General features: G+C 43.2%; 1 protein-coding gene across 1 annotated transcript in view; it reads right to left on the reverse strand.

Moving 5' to 3' along the window:
• Positions 1 to 22,257, reverse strand: part of Mob3b (MOB kinase activator 3B) — a 201,241-nt gene that overhangs the window by 27,042 nt on the left and 151,942 nt on the right. The window contains exon 3 of the mRNA XM_045141532.1: positions 4,879 to 5,081. Within this exon, the coding sequence (XP_044997467.1) occupies positions 4,879 to 5,081 (203 nt within the window). The remainder of the gene's footprint in view (positions 1 to 4,878; positions 5,082 to 22,257) is intronic.

Below are 22,257 nucleotides of genomic sequence, written 5' to 3' on the forward strand. Positions count from 1 at the left end.
GCATATTAGGATAAACTAGAACCCGCTTGTCTGTTGCCAGTCACTCTCTTGCCACCCTGATGAGCACTTCATTCACAGCTACTGCAGTGCTAACAGCCCTCTTTCAGTTTGCTTTTGTCTGTATTGAAAGGCCAACAAAGCACTGCTGGTTATTTGTGCTCGCTAATGATAATTCTGTCAGCTGACTCTGAGGCAGCCAAGGGCCCACAGCAGCCTGCTTATTCAATCAGGACCTGGCCCATTTTCCAATTACCAGCATCATTTGGGTTCCTTTCCTCCAACTGTGAATTTGCTTGAGTTTGGACCATCTTCAGCTGTTGCATTTACATGAGAAATGGATGATGTGCCACGTCTGTCTGTCATCATGCCAGCCTCCCCCCCCCCCCCCACTGTTGGAGAGGCAGTGACACAAGGCATGTTTCTCTGGCTTCCCAGGCTGCAGGCTGCCGAGGCTGAGCAGCAGGTCCTGAGGGCAGCCCTAAGGCATGCTCTGGAGGCCGACAGTTGTGCTGGCCTTCACTGGACTGGCTAGGGCGACCTCTTCCCAGCTTCTGAATTCCAAGTTGATTTTCAGCTCAGTGGCTTGACGGGATAACTAGTCATCCCAATTCACTCCAGATCAAGGGTTTCCCAGAACTGGACGTTTTAGTACTAAAATGTGAGGGTTGGTTACTTTATGTCTGGCACTCCAGGACACAGAGGCAGTATGAGAGCATTCAACATTTCCTGGATGACCTGTCTGGTACAAAGAATGACCCCATCTTTCACTGTCAGGTCTAAAGTTTGTGACATTTCCCTTCACTGCTGTGTGTCTTAATTTGCTTTTAATCTCTACTGTGAATCGTATGAAATCAACCATGATTCCCAATAAGAAAATGGCTAAATTATGGTCTGCAGGCATATCCTGAGATAAGGGTGGTTCTAAGGAGGACTTGCTGGTGTGGAATCCCTTTCAATAGATGTACATCATCTTTATAGTCTCTTCCAAGTCAAAAATAAGTAAAAAGTGTTTATTATGTACTAGGCACCATGGACACCACACACACGTATCCTGTTTATTCCCTGCCCTTAAAGAGCTCGCAGCCCATCGGAGAGACCTATACAAATGTTTGCAACCGGATGGAAGAAAAGCCATGAGAGCTAGAAGCAGGGTAGTTTCATTTACTATAGGAAAACTACTATGTGTATATATTGTCACCTAATAGCTACCATTTCTCAAGTACTTGGAATGTGGAAAATCCAATGTATATGAGTTCGTCATATTTATTCTATGAATGAGGAGGTTTGAAAAGCCAAATATCTTTCTCAAGGTTGCCAATAAGTAAGTGGGGCTTGAAATGAGAGTCTGAGTTTTATGCTTTACAGATCACGGAATCACCTACCCTTATGCTGTGTTGGGTCCTCAAAACAACCTGTGTGTCAGATGCTCAGGCAGCACTTCTCAAGAGCAACCTGGTGGGCTCTCAGACAGAGGAATGCTATACATGTAGAAGCATGGAGGGAAGCAGAACATGGATCTCTGAGTTCTGCACTGGGGAATCCCATGGCATGACTCCATGAGTGTCCCACAGATAGTGTGGGACCTCTGGGAATGCTGGATTAATGCTGCCCTTCTGGCCCCTAGCTGCACTAGTTTCTGAAGAATGTAAGGAAAATGGCTTCTTTTTCATCCTTTGGGGATGAAGAAGACTTTCATTATAGCCTCTTTTCTAGACTGCACTGGAGTTTTTCCCAGGCAGTATCTTTTAAACAGCATGCAGAATATCTGAACAACTTGCTTTGAACACATGGAGTACTTGGTGCACACAAGATAAGAATGTATTGATCTGGTATGCAATACCTGCTTGTAATATGTGCACTGGAACAGTAGACTGCACATAGACATCAGGTATTCTGGCAACATCCTCCAGTGAAAAGTCAGCACTAACAATTAACAATTATAACACTCTTAGTAGATACTGGATATGCTAGGTATCTGAGCTTGATATGTATGTATGTGTGTTTGATGCACATGTGTGCAGATGCGCATGCCCCTTGAGTGTGTACCCAGAGGTCAGAGGAGAACCTCAGGTACTCTCGTCAGTCACTCATGTGCATGTTTCCTTGAGACAGGAGTTTATCACTGAATCTGGAGCTACCGATTTTGGTCAGATTGGCTGACCAGCAAGCCCTGATCTACACTTCCCACAGGACTGAAGTTATGGGCTTGTATGACCACACCTAGCTGTCTAGGTAGGTGCTGGGAAATCCAACTCAGGTAGTCTCAGGACTTGTGCTTGCACACTAAGCACTCCAGCCTGCTAAGCCATTTCCTCAGCACCCACCCCTCATTTTTGAGATAAGGTCTTATGTGGCCCTGACTGGCCTATGCACAATACAACTGCAGCTGTACGACTGGCTTGGGCCGGCCTTGAACTTGCAATTCCTGAGTGCTAACATTACAGGTGTTCATCTCAGAAACATCCACAGTACCTATTCCCATAATTTATATGTTTATATTTGCATAAAGCAAATACATAATTTCATATAATTACTTTTTAAAACTACAATTAATTTCCTTGTCACTATAATTAACACAAATGCAGAAGAAATACTGTTTTAACCAAGATTTAAAGAAATATAAGCTTAGGAAGGAAAAAAGCTGATACTTATGTTGCTCACTTGTATTACTAATAATTTCTGGTTAGGCTAATCATGGGTTTTCTCCCAGGCCCCCTAAGGAGCTCTTTGGTAGAATACTGGCTTGTTCAGGGACTGGCTAGGACTCAGACTGCAAGGCAGCTCCTGGTACTGCCAGGTGCTAGAATCCCTGGAGCCTGTCTTCAGCTATAGAAAATGACAGAGGTTTTTTTTTTTTTTTTTTTTTTTAATGGCAAAGAAAGGCTTTATCTACTTGTTCATTTGCATTCAGCTTTACCCTACAATGGCCTTTATACTTTGGTGCATAGAGGAAAACTGATGTCCAGATCCCTCCATGTGATGTTTCTGTTCATTTAGCTCAGCAAAGCTGAAAGCCTAAGCGCCTAGCAGGGCCTCTTCTTGGGGTGAAAGGGTGGGAGGCGATGGGAGCTGTTTGCCTTCTGTCTTCTACTTGAGCATGGTTGGTGGGAACTGACCGTGTTTACCTCCACCTCTTCCTTACATGACTCCTCTCCACACTTCCCTCTCCACATTTTCTGAAATCAACTTTATCAAGTGCTTCCTGTATTTTAACTCCCTTGAGTTGTTTATACAACCTTTTCTTCTGATATTGACTATTTACCCTCAGTAGTCTTCATAAAGTAAATTCTCTCCACTGATGTATTTTGTTTTTTCTCTATATGTATGAATTATTCAACAATGTTCAGAGATAACTTAGTCCATGACCCCAAGTGCTTTCTAGAACCTCACTAAGAAAATAAAGAAAACTAGCCACTAAAATAGTCAGTGATATAAAATAATATAAAAGTTACCTCAAGTGCATGCAAATAGTTTTGCTCCATTCCAGACTGATGGAACGATGCAGAGAAAACTGTGTTTGGCTCTGTATTCACAGTGCAATCATAGGCTGTATCTGAGGGATTCTAATGTAGCTATGTGTCACCAACACTTCTGCTAGACAGACACTGTACTGTTTTGAACATGTCTTTTATGTTTTGCATTTTGGTTCTTTAATAGCCGAGACCTTGCTGGCTAGCAGGGACTGTCCCTCCCAGAGCTTGCTAATAAAGGAGATGTAAACAATTCGCCTGTGAGCTGTTCTCACACTAGTCAATACAAAGCAGCCAATCAGAGCTCACACCCAACCACCTCCTAAATAAGCCTCACACCAATCCCTACAGGACAAGGCAACAGACAACTAGGGACAGGCCCTGTAACCCAAAACCTACTCAGACATTTCATGTGACTCATACCTGTTTGTCTGCTCCCTCTGTCTTCTGACTGACCTTGTGCTGCCTCATGAGGATGCTTGGTCAAAGCATGGCATTTAGTTTGGGATGTGTGACTATAACAAAGTATCTTTTCAGTGGTAGGCATGGGAGTTCTTGGCCTTAAGTTCTTAAGTAATAATAACACCCGTAATTTCACATGCAGATGAAGAAAGAGACAGTTGGTAGCAACAGCACTCACCCTGGCCCAGAATTCTGGTGACTATTCAAAAAGACTTGGTTGAATCTTATTTTGTCAACTATATCTGGCAAAACTGCCACTTTGCCTGACTCAGAAAAAAAGCACAATTTTTAACATAAAGCAATGTATCCTACCGGGTAGAGAAGTACTAGAAATAGCCAAATAAATGCAAACATTCAGATGAAAGTCATAGCTGTCACAAAGGCAATGGAGGCCTGAGTTTCTGAAGCCCACAGCAAGAGTAGTGGTGAAAGTAGCTTACAAAGAAAACAAATGCACACCCCACTCACCTGCATAAACACTAGAGTTTTATCTCAAATGTTCTGGATTGCTTCACCCCAGGAGATTCAGCATGAACAGCAAAGACCCCATGACACCACGTTCTTGTATAGGGCTCTCTCCTCTGAAGTGTGCTTAGCAGCTGGCAAGCAGTAGGTGCTAAATCGCACTTTGCTGACTAAGGAAATGTTTCTGACTGGCACTGATTAATGGTGTAAGGGATGACGTATGGATCAAAGCAACCTTTAAGAGGTTATGTTTCTAAGTCAATAATTTCAGAGCTGGCAATTACAGCTACTTCTTTGGTCAATGTCACCACCATATTATGGCACCTCCTAGAAGTAACCTAAGACACTCAACTGGCTGCAATGGACACTTGACATCTCCTGACCCTTTGCTGTTCACTGGATTCTAGTTCTGTAATCCTCCAAGTGACAGCTACAGGTCCCTCAACTCTGCCTCCATGCCTTTATTGCAGATGATACTCACCAAGGGCTCCAGCTCCTTGCGGTCTATGAGGTTCATCTCTGTGACAAAGTAATAGAAGTGTTTGTAGCAGGTGTTGACATGAGCCTCTGCTCCCATCACGATGACCCGGTCAAAGTGGTGGATGTAGACGTGGACAAAGACCCGGAAGAGGCGGCACAGAATCTTCTTGCAGATCTGGAGGAAGTTCTTTGGGAAGGGAACACCTAGAGAAGCAAAGGCAGAGAGGCATGAATGAAGCCATAATGATGGGCAGGCTTTTTTCCTTTTGTCTGTGAGACAAAACTGGCGGAAAGAGAGAGAAGCTACAAGAGTGGGGTGCTGGCATTCCTTGCCACATGGGCAACAACAAGAAGGGAGACTGTAGAAGACTGGAAGGCACTGTCCCACCTCCACATCCTATCTGCTGCACTCTAGCCAACAGTGGCCAGAGGAGGACAGAGGTCCAGAGTTTTCAGTATGGGATTTCTCAAGATAATTGAGAAATTTTGAGTTTTATGTAAACCTGCTGCCCTTAAATATGTCAGCAATTAATCTGAAGTTTAAAAAAACATACTGCTGGGCTGGGTGTGGTGGTGCACGCCTTTAATCCCAGCACTTGGAGGCAGAGGTAGGAGGATCACCAGGAGTTCAAGGACACCCGGAGGCTACATAGTGAATTCCAGGTCAACTTGAGCTAGAATGTGACCCTACCTTGAAAAAACAAAAAAACAAAAACAAAAACAAAACAATCTGCTAGGCTGGAGATAGCATTTAAGGCGCTTGCCTGCAAAGCCTAAGGACCCATGTTAGACTTTCCAGATTCTACATAAGCCAGACGTACAAAGGTGAGGCAAGTGCAAGGTCACACATCAGACTAGGTGGCACAAGCATCTGGAGTTCAATTACCGTGGCTGAGGCCAATTGTCTCTTTAAAACAATAAATAAATAAAAAACATACTGCTGTATTAAGCAAAACATCTCTGTACATTAGACTCAGCCTGAAAGCTACCTGTTTACAAGTTAAAAGCTTTACCCAAGGTGCATTGTTTCCATGGTGGGCAAGTCCAACAAACTCCATGAATACTTTGCATTACTCATTCCCCTTCCTCTCTAAGAATGGTAACTGTTGAAGGGCTGCTTTCATGACGTGACAGGTTAGGGGCTGAGGAGTCACTCAGATTCCATGTCTGATGACCACGTCTTCCAGCTTGGTGAAAGCAAGAGAGCAGAATGGCAGGCCAGGTTTCCTCTCTCAAATGCAGCTTAAACTCTGGCCCTTTCCACTATCCTCTGTGGAAGCCCATTGTAATGGATTGTGAAGCTCAACAGACTTTGTCTGAAATCTTACTCTGCTCCTTTCCCAGCTGGGTGACTGCAGCAAGTTAAGTAACCTCAGGTTTCTTGCCTATTAAGAGGCATCAGTCACAAGGGGGTACACGCGTCTGGAGTGTGTTTGCAGTGGCTGGAGGCCCTGGCGCGTCCATTCTCTCTCTATCTATATCTGCCTGCCTCTTTCTCTCTCTGTCACTCTCAAATAAATAAATAAAAATGAACAAAAAAAATTTTAAGAGGCATCAGTGAGGCATTCCTTGCGTGATTAGGAGGGGGTGAAAATGAGTAAGATATTCCTATACTACTTAGAACTTAGAACCTCATAAATAGGTCCAATTCCCTTCTCATTGCAAGGCAAGGTCAGGTGCATCTACCTGCTATGAAGAAAATTCTCTTTTCAAGAAAAGATAGGTGAGAGAAGAACCGAGATTAATGGCAAAAGCTAGCATCTACTGTGCACGTACTATGTTGTAGAGGCATTGGGCGTATGTGTGTGTTGTACATGTGAGTGCATGTTTGTGTGCACATGTGTGTATGGAGGCCAAAGGTCGATGTCAAGTGTCTTTCTCAGTCGCTCTTGCCTTACTGTTTGAGACAGGGTCTTCCACTGAACCCCGAGCTTACTGATTCATCAACACTGGCCAGACACAGCCCTAGGGCTTCCCTGTCTCTGCCTCCCCAGCACTAGGATGACATGCACACACCACTATACTCAGGTTGTAGTGGGTCCTGGGAGTCTCAACTCAACTTTTCATGCCTTCATGGTAAACAATTTTCTCCCTAGCCCCCTTGTTAGTATTAACTGGGTAAGTTCTTAAATTATTCTTTCTATCTCAAATATAAATAAGCTCACTTTGAAAAATTAATTGGCTACCCAAGGTTACCTAGCTGGCAAATAGAGGAGTGATCTGGACCCAGGCAATCTGACTCTAAGGCCATGAGCACCTGGCACCCTGAACTCGGCCCCTGGTAAGCTGGGGTTGTGTACACTCCTTCCACATCAAGGCTCTTCCGTGCTGGGCCTCTTGTTCCCTTGGGTGTGATCCTTTCACTTCCTTCTCTAGTCCCGTGGATGCTCATGATCTGTTGGGACATGGGGGTTCCAGCTGTGCCAGGCCAGCTTTCTGGACCTTCAACCAGTCCCTACAACTCACATGCTGACTGTAACTGCTCTCAGCAACTGCTAGGACCCTCTAGATTATCCCCAGGCTGCTCTCCATAACCCATCCCTGCTTCTGCTCAGTTCTGAATCCTTGGTGCTGCCCTTATATCATTCCCTGGTGACTGGCCCTGTCTGTGGGCTGGAAGGTGGTTGCCTCTTGACTCTTCTTCCCTTTGGGTTATGGCTTTTAAGAATGATTGAGGGCTGGAGAGATGGCTTAGTGGTTAAGTGCTTGCCTGTGAAGACCCTGGTTCGAGGCTCAATTCCCCAGGACCCACGTTAGCCAGATGCACAAGGAGGCGCATGAGTCTGGAGTTCGTTTGCAGTGGCTGGAGGCCCTGGCACACCCATTCTCTCTCTTGCTCTCTGCCTTTCTCTTTCTGTCGCTCTCAACTAAATAAAAATAAACAAACAAAAAAATTAAAAAAAAAAAAGAATGATTGAGAGTAGCTGACTCTGGAAGCTGGAAGACTGAGCTTAAAATTCTAGTCCCTCTACTCACAGGCTGTATAGACAAGTTACATCATCACTGAGTCTTATTACAAAATTGATAAACATATTTACTTTCTAGTGTCCTTATAATTTTATCTGTATTGTTCGTGGCTTGTCATGGGAACACTGGGACTAAGTTCTGCTTTTGTTATTTGTTCCACGTGGGGCCCTAGGCTCAGGATCTCTTGGTTCTGGCTGTAAAGCCTGGCCTGCCTTCTGCCATTTCTTCCCTTAGACACACTTCATTCTTCAGAGCTGAAGCTGATAATGGTTCAAGTCAAGATGTGATCAGCGTACAACACTGTGGTTACCCCAGACCACTTCTGAGAGTGGAGAATGTGGGAGTTCTCAGGAGACTAGAGCTCCAAGGGGGTCATCAGCTAGGCCAAATATAATGTCCTGGTTCACAGTGTGGAACTGAGAGTACAAAGGTCATAAACATTTGAAAAATTTATTCAATTACAGTGGTTCAAGGACCAATTATGTAGCTTGTATACTATTTTAGCCCCCTTTTAAATTCTGCTTCCCAGATAATCAGATTTGGTTGTGTTTAAAATAAGACTTCTTCAGAAGGATGGAAATGAAATGGAAGAAATGACCCTTCTAGGTGTTAAGGACCTGTATGCCCACCCCTTTGATAGACTAAAATTATATATCCTATGTAACTTGGCCTTATAGCAGGCACTTTACTGACTGAACTATCATCCTAGCCTTTATTATTTCAGGTTTTTTTTTTTTTTTTTTTAAGTAGGGTCTTATTCTAGCCCAGGATGACCTGGAATTTACTATGTAGTCTCAGAGTGGCCTCAAACTTGCAGTTATCCCCCTACCTCTGACTCCCTAGTGCTGGAATTGAAGGCATGCATCACCACACCAAGCTGATGTTTTTTATTTTATTTTATTTTATTTTTTGTGAGGTTAAGTCTCACTCTAGCCAAGGCTGTCCTGGAATTCATTCTATAGCCCACGCTGGCCTCAAAATCATGATAATACTTCTATCTCAGCCTCCCACGTATTAGAATTAAAGGTGTGAACCACTATGCCTGGTTTATTATTAAAGTTTTTTAAAAACAAGTATTTGCTCTGAAGTCCAGGCTCATTTCACCCTGGTATTGCATGCTGCTTGGTGGCTGTGAACAGATGATAGTGACCATTTCCCAGACTTCTCTTGGCTCACTCACAGGAGGTCCAAGATGTTGAAATCCTCAGCCTAACAGTCGGAAGGATGAAAGCCTAAGGGATTATCTCAAATGAATTCCTAGCTAGCAACAATGGTGGCCTGTACATGGAAGAACTGCGTGTGGCTGGGTGTGGGCAAAGGGGAGTCCATATAGCCTGCAGGGTACCACTTATTCTGCACAGGACAAGAATCAGGCTGTGTCTTTCTTGTATATATAACAACCCTCCACTTCAGAATTTCCCAGTATGTATTTTAAAAATCACTAATCCTTTCTTGGTACAAAAGAGAGGGCTGTGAGGTCAGTTATTGTGGTGGCTTGCACATACATTTCCCCCATGAGCAGTATTTGTATTTAAGCTTCCTACTCAATCCCCAGCAGGTAGAGTCCTGCTGGAGCAGGTATGTTACTGGGGGCAAATCTTGAGTCTAACCTATAGTGTGTTCACAGCCAGCTCCTGCCTGCAGTTCTTTCTCTGGTGAGGATATGTGAAATGAGCCAGCTTCCTCCACCATGGTGAAGCTTCCCTTTGAAACTGTAAGCCTGAAATAAACCCTTTCCTCCCATAAGCTGCTTTTGATCAGATGTTTTTTCCTGGCACTGAGAAGGTAACTGCTACAATTATATTTGCAAAAACAAATATTTCATAAAGATTTACAATATGTCTAAGCACAGCAAAGATCTGAGGATTCCTGTGGCAAAAAGTCTGCTAAACTCTGGATTCTCTTTTCTTCATAATACTTATGGGCTTAAACATTGGAATGAGATTTCTCTTTCTCAAGTTTCATTTCTGGCTTTCCCACTAAATAACAAAGAATCAATACACAAATAAATGGCTCTAAACCTCAGTTTCCCCATCCTGAAACATACAGAGATGTATTAATAGCATCTTCAGCTCAAGAAATGTTTGGGAAGGATTTAGTATATATTCCCATAAAAGGTTTTGCTGAATGCCTTGCAGATAGTAAGCACTTAGCAGATAGTGAGCTGTTACATTACCTACTGACCAAATGCTCTTTATAATTAAAATGCTCAATCAGATTAAATTCGTCCTGCATGTTTACTTTCCAGATGGCAGTAATGATTTTAATATAGCAGTTGTGAACTTGCAAGAACTGAGGGTGACAGGTCCTCAATTAAGCACTGGGTTCTATTCTACCTTGCATTATTCTCTGTAAGGTTCTTAAACTTCTGCCTGTATTGCCATTAATTCTCTGAACAAAGGAGTTGCTTTATACTTTGGTTCTACCTTTTCAACTTCCTGGGACAAACAAGAGGGATAAGGTATCATTAATCAAAACTGAGTCAGAAAAGACAAGTTGTCTTAAAAGAAGGAACCATGGGAGGGATTATGGTCAGAATATATTATGTACATATATGGAAATTGTCAATGACAAAGAAAGTTTTAATAGAACAATAAGGCTCAGGAGATGGCTCAGCAATTAAAGGTGCTTGTTGCTTAAAATTCTCAGGCTAGATACTGCCAAGTTTGACTCCCAAGAACCCACATAAAAAGCTGGGCATGGCCAAGTGTGGTTATTACCCCAGTGTGGAGAGGGAGCAGAGAGAAGAGACACTCAGGCTTGTTGACAGACAGCAGAGGTGGGCTGAAGGAGAGATCCTGTCTTGAAATACACAGATGAGCGGTAAGAGGAAACCCTGGTGAGAATCTCCTTTGGCCTCTGCATGCTCTCACATAAAGCACACACGTGTACATACACTACTCACACATGTACCAGGGCACACAAAAAAGTAAAGAATGAAAAAGAACAGTGGTCTTATTTGGTTAAAATGTGAATACATCATCCCCTACATGGGAGGGGGGAAAGCCAACTGCAGAATGACAGCTTTTTGCCAGAATCTTGTTATAGTCCTGACAAACACTGATAAGGGAGAACTTTGCGCTGAAGAACATTTGATCTAGCCTGTGGAATAGGAAGAAAGATTTTGAAACTCTTTTTTTCTTAATCATTAACCATCCCTCCCCTTATTCTCCTTCAATCTAGTTTTCAAGGTGGTGATAGCTAAGTCTCAGTCATTGGACTCAATCAGAAAGTTAATGGCAGACAATATTAACCAACAGTCTAAACTGAAACAGACCATGTGTCTTAAGTGCCTGTGGAGTTCAACTCTGACTAGTTTTATAGTAATACAGACAAACCCATGGTTTTCATTCTGGATAGGAAGATAAGAATTGGTTTAGAGAATCACCTTTGACCAGCAGGTCTGTCATCATCAATAACTGAGTCTCAGAGTGTGATCTTTCCATGTCCTACCCTGAGGCACATGACATCCAATTAAAGTTGGGAAATTCAAGACTCCAAGAAGACATGTTCAGTGTGCTCCAGAAGTGACAGACAGAAGAGCCAAGGTCTGAATGTCCTTGGGCCATAAGGAGTGGTGTAGTCTTTGCCATAGGGTTAGTACTGAAAAAGAGTTAGTGAACCCAAAACAGGGCCAGGCTGGGCCCAGACACCAGAATGAGATGAGGGAATCAACATGCCTGGGCAGGGATCAGAATCCACACCAATCACTCATATGTGGTTTCAGCAGGAATTTACCCAACAATTAGACTCAAAGCAAGACTAGACTTTGCTGGGTAATCAGACTCAGAAGGGAAGCAGGCCAGGGAACTGGGGTAAAGGTGGAGAGTCAGGTGAGTCTGCAGGCTGGATGCCTCTCTGGGAGGCCTGAGGAGATAGCCCACAGATCTGGTTGCTGCTCTGGAGGGCTTGGTACTCAGTCAGGAGCCCGTATCTGACAGAGTCCTGCTGAGTTTATGAATTGTCTAACCACAACTTTCTGATCTCCAAGCCACATTCAGCAAGAATGCTAAATGGAGCATGGCCTGTAATAACTTCTCTGGGGCTCCATGTGGATTCGCCTTTCATCTCTGGCTTAGTAAATCTCCCTTCTCTCAAACAAAACTAAATAAAAATTCCAGTGATTTCTGAGCTTCAATCCATTTTCCTTTCTTCCTCTATCTCTCATTTCTTCTCCCTTCCCTTGAGCCCTCAAATGCCCCATGGACTGCTTCCAGTTCTATATCTCTGAAGGAAAACAGTTGTCTACATATCTTGTGTGATTCCTCTCATCTTGTAATATAGGCCAAAAGGGGAGTATCCCTCAAAGAAGGCAGATGGGTGACAATGGCACTAAAATTGGCAAAACCCAGAAAAGAGTTTCTCAGCTGAAGGCTGCTCATTTCTGTTTTCATCTTTCCTTCTGAACAGAAAGACTGACACCTGGCAATGAGACTCTGGCCTATGATCAGTGCTGGGCCGAACCTGGGCTTAGGAGGTCTGGGGCATGTACTTATCTCTATGGACTCTAGAGAACTGCCTCAAATATCCCAATTTCCACAAGCAGCTGACAGATCTTCCACCCACCAGTCACTATTCAGCACCTCTGTTTTGGGAAAGCTCAGCTCAAAGCCTTTCTTCATCCCCAGACTAGGTTTCTGGCTTCTTCTGCCTGAAGTCTTCCTCAGCACAGATCACAGGTGTCACCTGTGGGTGAGAAGTCTGCCTCAGGGCTGTGCCCTCCATCAGGACAGGCCAGTGTCAGTCTCTCTCACATAGGTCTCCTTGTTGCCCAGCCTGGAGTCTGGAGCAAGAAAGTTGTAAAATAAAATACCATTAAAACACTACTGGGATGAGAGTGGAGCTCCTCTGCCATGGCTTATTCTGACATCAAAGCTCAGAAAGGGGAAGCTACTGACTCAGGGCTTACAGTGCTATTGTGACGAAGGGGGGTCTGAATTCAAGTCTGTCTGGTTCTGGAGCTTGTGCTCTTTCCACTCTGCCAGAAAGCTCAGAGCTCATTTTATTTCATGCCAATCCAAGTGACAGAATTGGAGAAACAAGACTTGTTGAAAGATGAAGGTGGAAAAAAAAAGTAATCTGTTTTTTACATCTCCACACCTAAGTGCCAGGTCTAAGGACACTTGATTAAGCAGCTGGCTTTAGCATCAAAATTATATTTGGGTCAGATTCCAACTATGGAACCACCATCCTGTCGCCCTTGACCAGGCTCTTCTGCCTTCCAAGAGGCTCAGTTTCCTTCTTTGAGGGATGGCGACAGTAACACCGGCCTCTGAAGCTCAGAGCCTGCAGGCTCACTAAAGGCAGCAGGACAGGCTGTGGCTCTTACTACCATTATAGATTTTTTTCCTTATGTCCCCTGCAAGGGACATAAATGAAACAGGAGAGGTGAAGCTACATTTTCCCAAAGGACAAACGCTTCCCTGAAAAGTAGATGTAGAAGAGTGATATATGTGAGCTGTGCCCAAGGACCCTAACGCAACACATGAGCCCCAATGCCACTGTCTGTCACAACTGAAAATGACCCCGTTTCTCCTTTAAACTGGTATGCACAGCTAAGGGCATTTGTATTGCTTTTTTGTTTTTGAGTCCAGTAATGACTGTACGTGTGAAAATTCCTCTACAAGTAATAAAAATCACTCATTCTCAATAGCTCATGAATAAAAACAACATCCCACACACGTGGGAAAAGAAAACAGCCCTCCTCTGGCAGTGTGGCTGAGAACATAGCATTTCCAGAATCCTTGCAAACAAAATGCGATTGGATCACAAGGAGGAAAAAAAAAATGAACGCAGATGTTTCTTAAAAGTATACATCCCCCTCGTAGTGTACTTTCTTGCTCCTTCATACCCATCCACATTCTCCTCTTGCAAAATATAATCATATATATATATATATATATGTACACACACACACACACACACACACACACACACACACACATAATCTAAAGCCTCAGGCTCTTACGAATGCTGATGAAAATTCAGCTGCAGAAAGGAGACTGATTCCTTTCAGCAGATGTTTTGTGTTATCTTGATGTGTGTGCCTCAAGAAAGTGTCTGTTCACCATGCCAAAGAAAACAATCCTGTGTAGCAGGACTTTGTTCCTTTGCCTAAAAAAAAAAAAAAGAAAGAAAGAAAGAAAGAAAAAGAAAAAAGAAAGAAAGTCCTCAAACAAGCTAACAGCTGCAGGTGGTTAGAAATGAACGGGCTACCATTCTGCTCTCCACCTCCCTTCCCCAGCCCCTTTGTGTTGCCCTCCAGTTGCTCACAGTGGCTGGAGCAAAAGAAAGGAAAAGACGAACGTGTGATTATATGTTCAAAACAGATGGTTAGTTCTTTCAGACATGCCATTTTCCAGGCATAGGAAGTAACTGTAAATACACCATGCCTGCTCATCACACTTCTCTTTACTTTCCCAGTGCCACTGTTCAGCTACCAGTGACTGCTCCCATCCCCATCTCGGGGATGGTGGCCTTTGTTCTCTGAGATCATCGAACAGATGCAAAGGTAGCTGCAGACTAAAATGGACCCCAAACAACCAAAGTAAGCTTTTCACTATTGATGGCCAATAAAAGCAATTTTAAAATATCTCACTAGCTTGAGCCTAGCATGATGATGCAAAACTGTAATCTCAGTACTTGGGAGGTGGGAGCAAGAGGATTCTGAGTTTGAGGGTAGCCTGGATTACATAGTGAGATTCTGTCTCTATAGATACCAACTAAGGGGCTGGGAAAATGGCTCAGGGGCTGCAAGCCTGCCAACCTGAGTTTGATCTTCTCCAGCATGCACTTAAAGCCGGCTGCAAAGTGCCACATGTGTCTGTAATCCCATATGCCTATGTCAATGGGAAGAGGAAACAGGAGAATCTGGAAGCTCATGGGCCAGTAAGTCTTGCACATACAGTGGCAGAAACAATGAGATAAATCCTGTCTCAGAGAAGGTGAAATGAGAAGGCAGACATCTTGAGGTTGTCCTCTCATCTCACGTGTGGTATGGAGTACACACACACCCACCCACACACACACACACACACACTCAATAATAAATTTTTAAAAAACTAAGTAGGGCTAGGGAGATGGCTCAGCAGTTAAAGGCACTTGCTTGCAAAGCCCAGAAGCCAAGGTTCAATTTCCCAGTTACTCACATAAAGTCAGATGCACAAAGTGGCACATGTGCCTGGAGTTCATGTACAGTGGATGGCCCTGCCACACCCATGCCAAATCTCTCCCAAACATATAAATAATTTATGCAAAAAAACACCAACAACTGGGCTGGAGAGATGGCTTAATGGTTAAGGCACTTGCCTGCAAAGAGTAAAGACCACAACTGAAGACTAAAGACCACAGCTCCCCAGATCCCATGTAACAGACATCTACGGTGATGCGTGTGCAAGGTTGCACATGTGCACAAGGTGGCAAAGGCATCTGGAGTTAGATTACAGTGGGTGGAGGCCCTGGCATGCCAATTCTCTCTCTCTCTCACTCTTGCTCTTGCTCACTCTCATGAGAAATGCCAGTCTGTTGGGCTTGTCTTTAAAAAAAATCTAACAACTACGGAACAAATAAATGAGTCCTTACTTGGTCAAACATTCCCAGTTGGCTGAAAATCAAATGTTACGAACTGAGAGACTGAACATCCAGTAATCTATAATAAGGCCCAGTTCAAATTTGAAAATGACTGATTCTTTATCATATGTGTGTGTGTGTTTGAGAGACAGAGGGAGAGAGAGAGATTATATCTTCACAATAAAACTATTCTTTTTAAAAATAATTTGTGTGTGTGTGTGTGTGTGTGTGTGTTGGTGTACATGCATGTGTACTTGCTTGTGTATAGAAGCCATGGAACAACCTCAGGTGTTATCTTCAGGAATCTGCCCATGTCTCTGAGACAGGGTCTCTTAATGGCTGGGAGCTCACTGATGAGACTGGATGGCTGGTCAGCAAAGCCCAGAAATCCTACTGTCTCTGCATCCTCAGCCCTGGAATTTCAGGTGCACACCATCCAGCCCAGCATTTTCACATGGGGACTGGGGATCAAATTCAGATCCTCATGCTTATGAGGCAAACACTTTACCAACTGAGCTATCTCTCTAGGCCCACAAACAAAACCATTCTTTATTTACCAGCAGGATCTTTCTTCAATTTTATGGAGAACAACTAGTACCAAACCTTGTCTGAATAGCTTCTCATCTATAAACTCTTCAACCACAGGGCTTCTTGCCTAGCTCAAGACCTCAGCACCCCAGCCTGGTACAATCTCAACCATGGGAAACATTCCTAATATGCAGAACTAACCAGTGAACCAATCTTCATAAAACTCCAAGTAGGCTTTCTAGTGCCTCCAAGGTGAACTCAAAGTTGGTGCCTGTGATCTCCCACAAATGCATCTCTCCTCTGGATCTTTCCTCGACTGTCTGAAGCAAGGACCTGTTGGCAAACTTCTGGTCTTAGCTGGAGTCTTTGACTTCACATTGACTGACATAGTGGAGAGCTGACAGCTAGAAACATCATCTCCAACTTCTCTTTTTGTTTAGCTAATTCCTACTTGTTACTCAAATTTCAATTAAACTATCTCTTCCTCTAGAATATCCTCCTGTCCACCTCACCCTTATTAGGCCTAATTAGGAATAACACCCTATGCTTCCCCCATGATAATACTTAACATATTAACTTACATTGCCCTTTTCTGTTGTCATTTTTTCCAAGCAGACTAAAAATTTTGTAATGTCAGGAATGCTATCAGATGTCAGGGAGTGTATCTATTCACAACTGTATTCATGGCTTCTAATGCACACAAAATATGGTAGTTGTCAATAAGTATTTGTTGAATAAATACAATGGACGGGATGTTTAAAATCCTCCTCAAATTCATAACTGCCAAACTGATGGTATTAGGAGATGAAACCTCTGGGAGATGATTAAGTCATATGAGCAGAAATTTCATAAATGGTATTAATACATACCTGTATTAAAGAGGCTCCCTTTCCCTTCTGCTATGTCATTATAAACTGCTGTCTATGAACTAGGAAGCAGGCCCTCCACCAGATACTGCTTCTTGGTCTTCCCCACTTCCAGAACTATGAAAATGAACCACCTAGTTCGAGGAAGTTCTGTTACAGTAGCCTGAGTGGTCTAAGGCAGTAAATAATGGGCAAATAACCATATAAACCAGTGTAGTTACATGGAGGTGGTGAGGCACTTTGTCTTGCTTGGGTTCTGCTTACTACTTTTAACTTCAATGTCTGAGTCAGTCTGAGAATCATTGCTGTAAGGAAAGATCCCTAGGAAACTGCTAGAGACCCATGCTTAATCCTGTCACAAAGGCTGCAGTGACAACAGATGCACATTTATCTCTCACTGTCTCAGAGGGAAGTGCATCTTTCTATCAGGATTTTGCTGATAGTGAAAAAGAAGCATTTCCTTTTGCAAACTATACTGCACATTTATATTCAACTGCCTATTTTTAGCTAATGAGAAAAGAACCAAACTACAGACTTTAGCACTTCTAAAGTTTGCAATGAGACTGAATTGATTGACAGAAAATCCTAAAAATACATGTGAGGAGGGGAGGGAGAAGCTCAAGAAAAGATGCTCACACTAGCGATAGGGATTAAACCCAGGGCCCCACACATGCTAGGCAAGTGCTATGGCTGGAGTACACCTCTGCCCACTTTCTTCTTTGCAAAGTGTAACAATGATGGCTGGAACCCAACTTCTTTACAAAGCCAGCAGGGACCAGGAAGAAGTTAATGAAGCTGGAATGTAACCATTAGGTCTCTTCAGATGGAACAGGTTGAAGAAAGGAAAACCTGTCACAGAAGTTCAAGTCAGACTGTAAGCAAAGACCCACCAGTTGCACAGGGCTGAGGTGCCAACTCTAGGTGGCTGCCAGTGGATCTTCCCATCTGTAATAATGGTGTCAGGGCAGGTAATGGGCAAGCAATGGTGTCACTACTGATGCATGTGAGAGCCAACAAATCTACGTTGGTAGGATCCAGGTGAAACCAGAAATGCTGCTGTCAAATCTGATCACTGAGTCAAAATTGACCTCAATTCATGGACTCACTGTAATTTAAGTAAATGATTTACTTGAATATGTGTGAACTGGGACCTACCTATTCAAACACCTTCAGGGATGGCAAAGGAACATACATGAGTAAAGAAGGCTGGCTGTAATTTGACCAGAGTGTGTGGACTTTGACAAGCTGGAAGGTACATCATATAGGACTGGAAAGAGGCTTCTCAGCCTTAGCCAAGTGTTACACAGCAGGAAAAATGGGTCTAAATCTGCTTGGCCTGCTTGTCTTTCAAGAAGATCCAAGAAGTTTAGACTATTATATGAAGTCTTCTCATAGTTAAATATGGACCAATTCAAAAAAAAAAATAAAATTTCTTTTTTTATTTGACTTAGCCTAGAAGTTGAGTATACAATACCATCTTAATTTTCAAAAACTAAATTACCTAGGCCAGGCATAGTGGCACATGCTTTTAATCCCAGCTCCTGGGAGGCAGAGGTAGGAGGATCACCATGAGTTTGAGGCCATCCTGAGACTACATAGTGAATTCCAGGTCAGTCTGGGCTAGAGTGAGAACCTACCTTGAAAAAAAAAAAACACCTAAATTACCAAATTTAAAAGGTAAAGCTTGGTAGTACATACTTGTAATCTCAACACAAGATTTTATACACCCCCAAACACACCACAAAACAAAATGAACTGCACTCTATTAGCAACAAACACATGCAAAACCCCGATCTTTGTCTCCAATATTGCCCTTTAGTGAAAGGAATCAGTGGCTCGGTGAAGAAATAGAATAGAGTGAAAAATGGAAAGATGACCTGAACCTCTTTGTAGCACCAGAAAGAAAGGACATGCTCAACAAATACAGAAGGAAGTGGGCCTTTATCAAAGCTGCTTAGGAGCTGTGTTGGATAATTTCGGGTTGCTAATTTTACAGGACAATGAATCACCACAGAAACAAATCTCTTGGCCTATTTGTTAGGGATTTTCTAGATTAGGTAAATGAAGGTAGAAAGATCAGCCCTAGCTGTGGGTAGTACCATTCCATGGGCTTCACATCCTGGACTGTATTAAGAGGAGAAAGTCAAGCATTCATGGCTCTCTGCTTCCTCCCTGCTGATGTGATGATGTGCCATCAGCCACTGGCTCCTGCCATGCTTTCCCTGCCATGATGGAATCTACCCTTTGGAACTGTGTTGCAGTCGGGTTTACATTGCTGGTAGAAATCACCCAACCAAGAGAAGCTTCGGGGAAAAAGAGGTTTCTTTTGGCTTACAGCCTCAAGGGGAAGCTCCATGATGGCAAGGGAAAATGATGGCATGAGCAGAGGGTAGACATCACTTTCTGGCCCACAAAGGGTGGACAACAGGAACAGGAGAGTGTGCCAAACACTGTCATGGGGAATCTGGCTATAACTGGCCATAAGCCCACCCCCAATAATACACTGACTCCAGGAAGTGTTAATTCCCAAACCTCCACCAGCTGGGAACCTAGCACTCAGAACACCTGTTTATGGGGAACACCTGACTCAAACCACCACAAACTGTAAGCCAAAATAAACCCTTTCCATAAGCTGTTTGTGGTTGGGTGTTGTATTCCAGCAATGAGAAAGTAACTGGTATAAGGGCCAAGTTGAAAAGGCTCTAATATGGCCAAAGCTAGAACAATCCAAGTAACAAAATAAATGGAGTAGCACTGGATTTTAACCCATGGTATAAATGAATATCCATGAAACTATAATGATGTAAAAATGATTGAATATTAAATTGGGAGTTGAAAAATCACTGTACAGCAGGATTTCAAATATATTATGCAGATCCTGCCCCTTTAGGCCACAGAGTCTTAACTGTAAACTCAATGAACTTGTTTTTGAAGAGTGAAGTGTGGAAGAGGATGTCACTTCATACTAGATAGACCTGGCAAACACAACTACATCCCAGTGATTGAGGTCAACATTGCCAGGGATCCAGGTTCAAGCTCACAGCATATATCTTTGGGAGAATATGATGAAAAGTCATGTGACTTACATATGTGGTGGTAGGGGGCAGGGATGGGAAGAGACGTGAGAGTAGGCAGGTGATGAAAGCATCTGCCTCTTGGGACCTGAGATAACACCAAAGACTTATGGCCAAGGTCAGCCAGTAGAACTGTGTACTTTGGACCACATGCTTTTGAAATGCTGCCAACATTAAACTAAATGAAAACTATAACACAGAGGTCAAGAATTCTGGCTTCTGTTGAAAGACTGGGCACTACTGAGTGAAATAACTGCATGGCCATGGCTCAGCAACGCCTGCGCTCTGTGCGGGAGATGCTGCTCCCACCTGCACTTTCATCTCATCCACTTGTGCTGCCGGCCTGACCTTTCTTTCTGGTGGTACTACGGTTGAGCCCTGGCCTTGCACATGCTAGGCAAATATTCTGCCACTGAGCTATAACTATGGTCTAGCCTGAACTCTTAAAAGGAAACAATGCCTGTGGTTGCAAAACTGAAAATTGACTATAACAAATGGAAGGGTTTCTTGCCCTCTAGGGAGAAGGGACTCTGTACACCAAGGGGCCATCTCAGAACAGTGCCCAGTGGTCTGCATCTGCTCCTTTATGCTGGACCATCAGTCTCAGCTGTCATGGAAGTTCCAGCCTAAACCATTTTCATTTTGTTTTACAGAACTAAGTGGGATTTGGTTGTGTGGAAAGCATCATGTTGGAAAACCATTACTTAGTAACAGTGTCTTTAGTACCTAGTTCTTTCTGAATAAGTATTGAACACTGTAGGAGACAGTCCCTCTTCCTCATGATGCCTGTGACAGATGTGCAGAAGCCACTGTTGCTTGTTTTCTGAAGGCAATGCCGCGGAGAGTGGACAGAGGCTTCTACAGGCAATGAAGGCAAACAGGCTTGCTACCATCAACATCTATTTTCCCTTTAACATTTTCAGGTCATCCTCAAGTTGCACATGCTTTGTTCTCATACCACCTGCATGTTTGTACCGTGCACCTGGACAAGGCTGAATCTCCTTCGTTATCACACATTTGATCTATGATTCATTAACAACACTGATGTCTCACAGAAGCAGTGTTGTCAGCTGTTACTGGAGAGAGAACAAGTGCCCTACCCCGGCCCTCGTCACAAGAGACCCCAGGAAACCCTGCTGCCTTCCCCAACCAGCCAGAACGCCCCCGCTCCATGCCATTTCCTTAGTTCCTATGAAGGTTCTTTCTCACTTCCATGACCAAAGGCATAGCAGAATCCTTTGGAATTATAATTAGTAATTTTAAAATGTTTCTTAGTTCTCTGGTAAAATTTCCAACTTATAAATCCATAATTTGTTTTTCAGACAAGTTTTACAGAACATATATTTATGAAAGTAGGTGACTGTCAATTCTTTTTTTAAATTCTAAACATGTAAGTAATACTGTCAAAAAATGATGCCAGGTGTAAATTCTATTATTATCCATAACCATATAGGAAGATGGCTACTGGTAATATTTTTACCTTCTTGTCTTTCTGCAGTGTGAATGCATATGGGCGCACCAGGACTTCCAGCCACTGCAAACGAGCTCCAGATGTGTGGTCCCCCTTGTGCATCTGGGTAACATGGGTCCTGGGGAATCGAGCCTCGAACTGGGGTCCTTAGGCTTCACAGGCAAGCGCTTAACTGCTAAGCCATCTCTCCAGCCCTATTTATTTATTTTTGATTACAACTTCCCTAATTATAGGCAACAACCCATGGTAATTCCCTCCGTCCCCCCTCCCACTTTCCCCTTTGCAACTCTAGTCTCCATCATACCCCTTCCCCTCTCAATCAGTCACTCTTTTGTTTTGATGTCATCATCTTTTCCTCCTATTATGATGGTCTTGAGTAGGTAGTGTCAAGCAGTACAAGGTGTCACTGAGAAACATGTGTTTTAAGATGTTTTCTAGTAATACTGATCCAATGCTAAAATTTAAAACTCTCAAGTTTATAATATTCCTTAGAGGATATTTCAGACCCAAGGAGACAGCTTGCTCAATCAAGCTGGGAGACTGGCTGGAAATTCATAGAATCTGATGTCAAACAGACATGAGTTCAAGTCCCTCATCTACTTTAGTAGCTATAAAACCTTGGGCAAATGACCCAGTCTCCCTAAGGCTCAGTTTTCTCATGTAGGACATGGAGATATTAGTGGTATTTTCAGTGGTATTAATGGTAACTATAATGGGTTGTTGGGAGAAATGAATGGAAACAAATGGAATAAAATAGTGAAATGTATTTTCTAACACAGGTAGGGCTTGGTAGGAACATTCTATTATCATTGCCCATCGAAGACTTGGTCAGGGGACTAGGAAGAAGCTTCAGAGATGGAAGAATCATCTGAGCTGGCAGTGTGAACATTCAAAACAGAGGTTGG

Source organism: Jaculus jaculus, chromosome 1 (genome assembly GCF_020740685.1).
Source record: "Jaculus jaculus isolate mJacJac1 chromosome 1, mJacJac1.mat.Y.cur, whole genome shotgun sequence".
Classification (NCBI taxonomy): Eukaryota; Metazoa; Chordata; class Mammalia; order Rodentia; family Dipodidae; genus Jaculus; species Jaculus jaculus.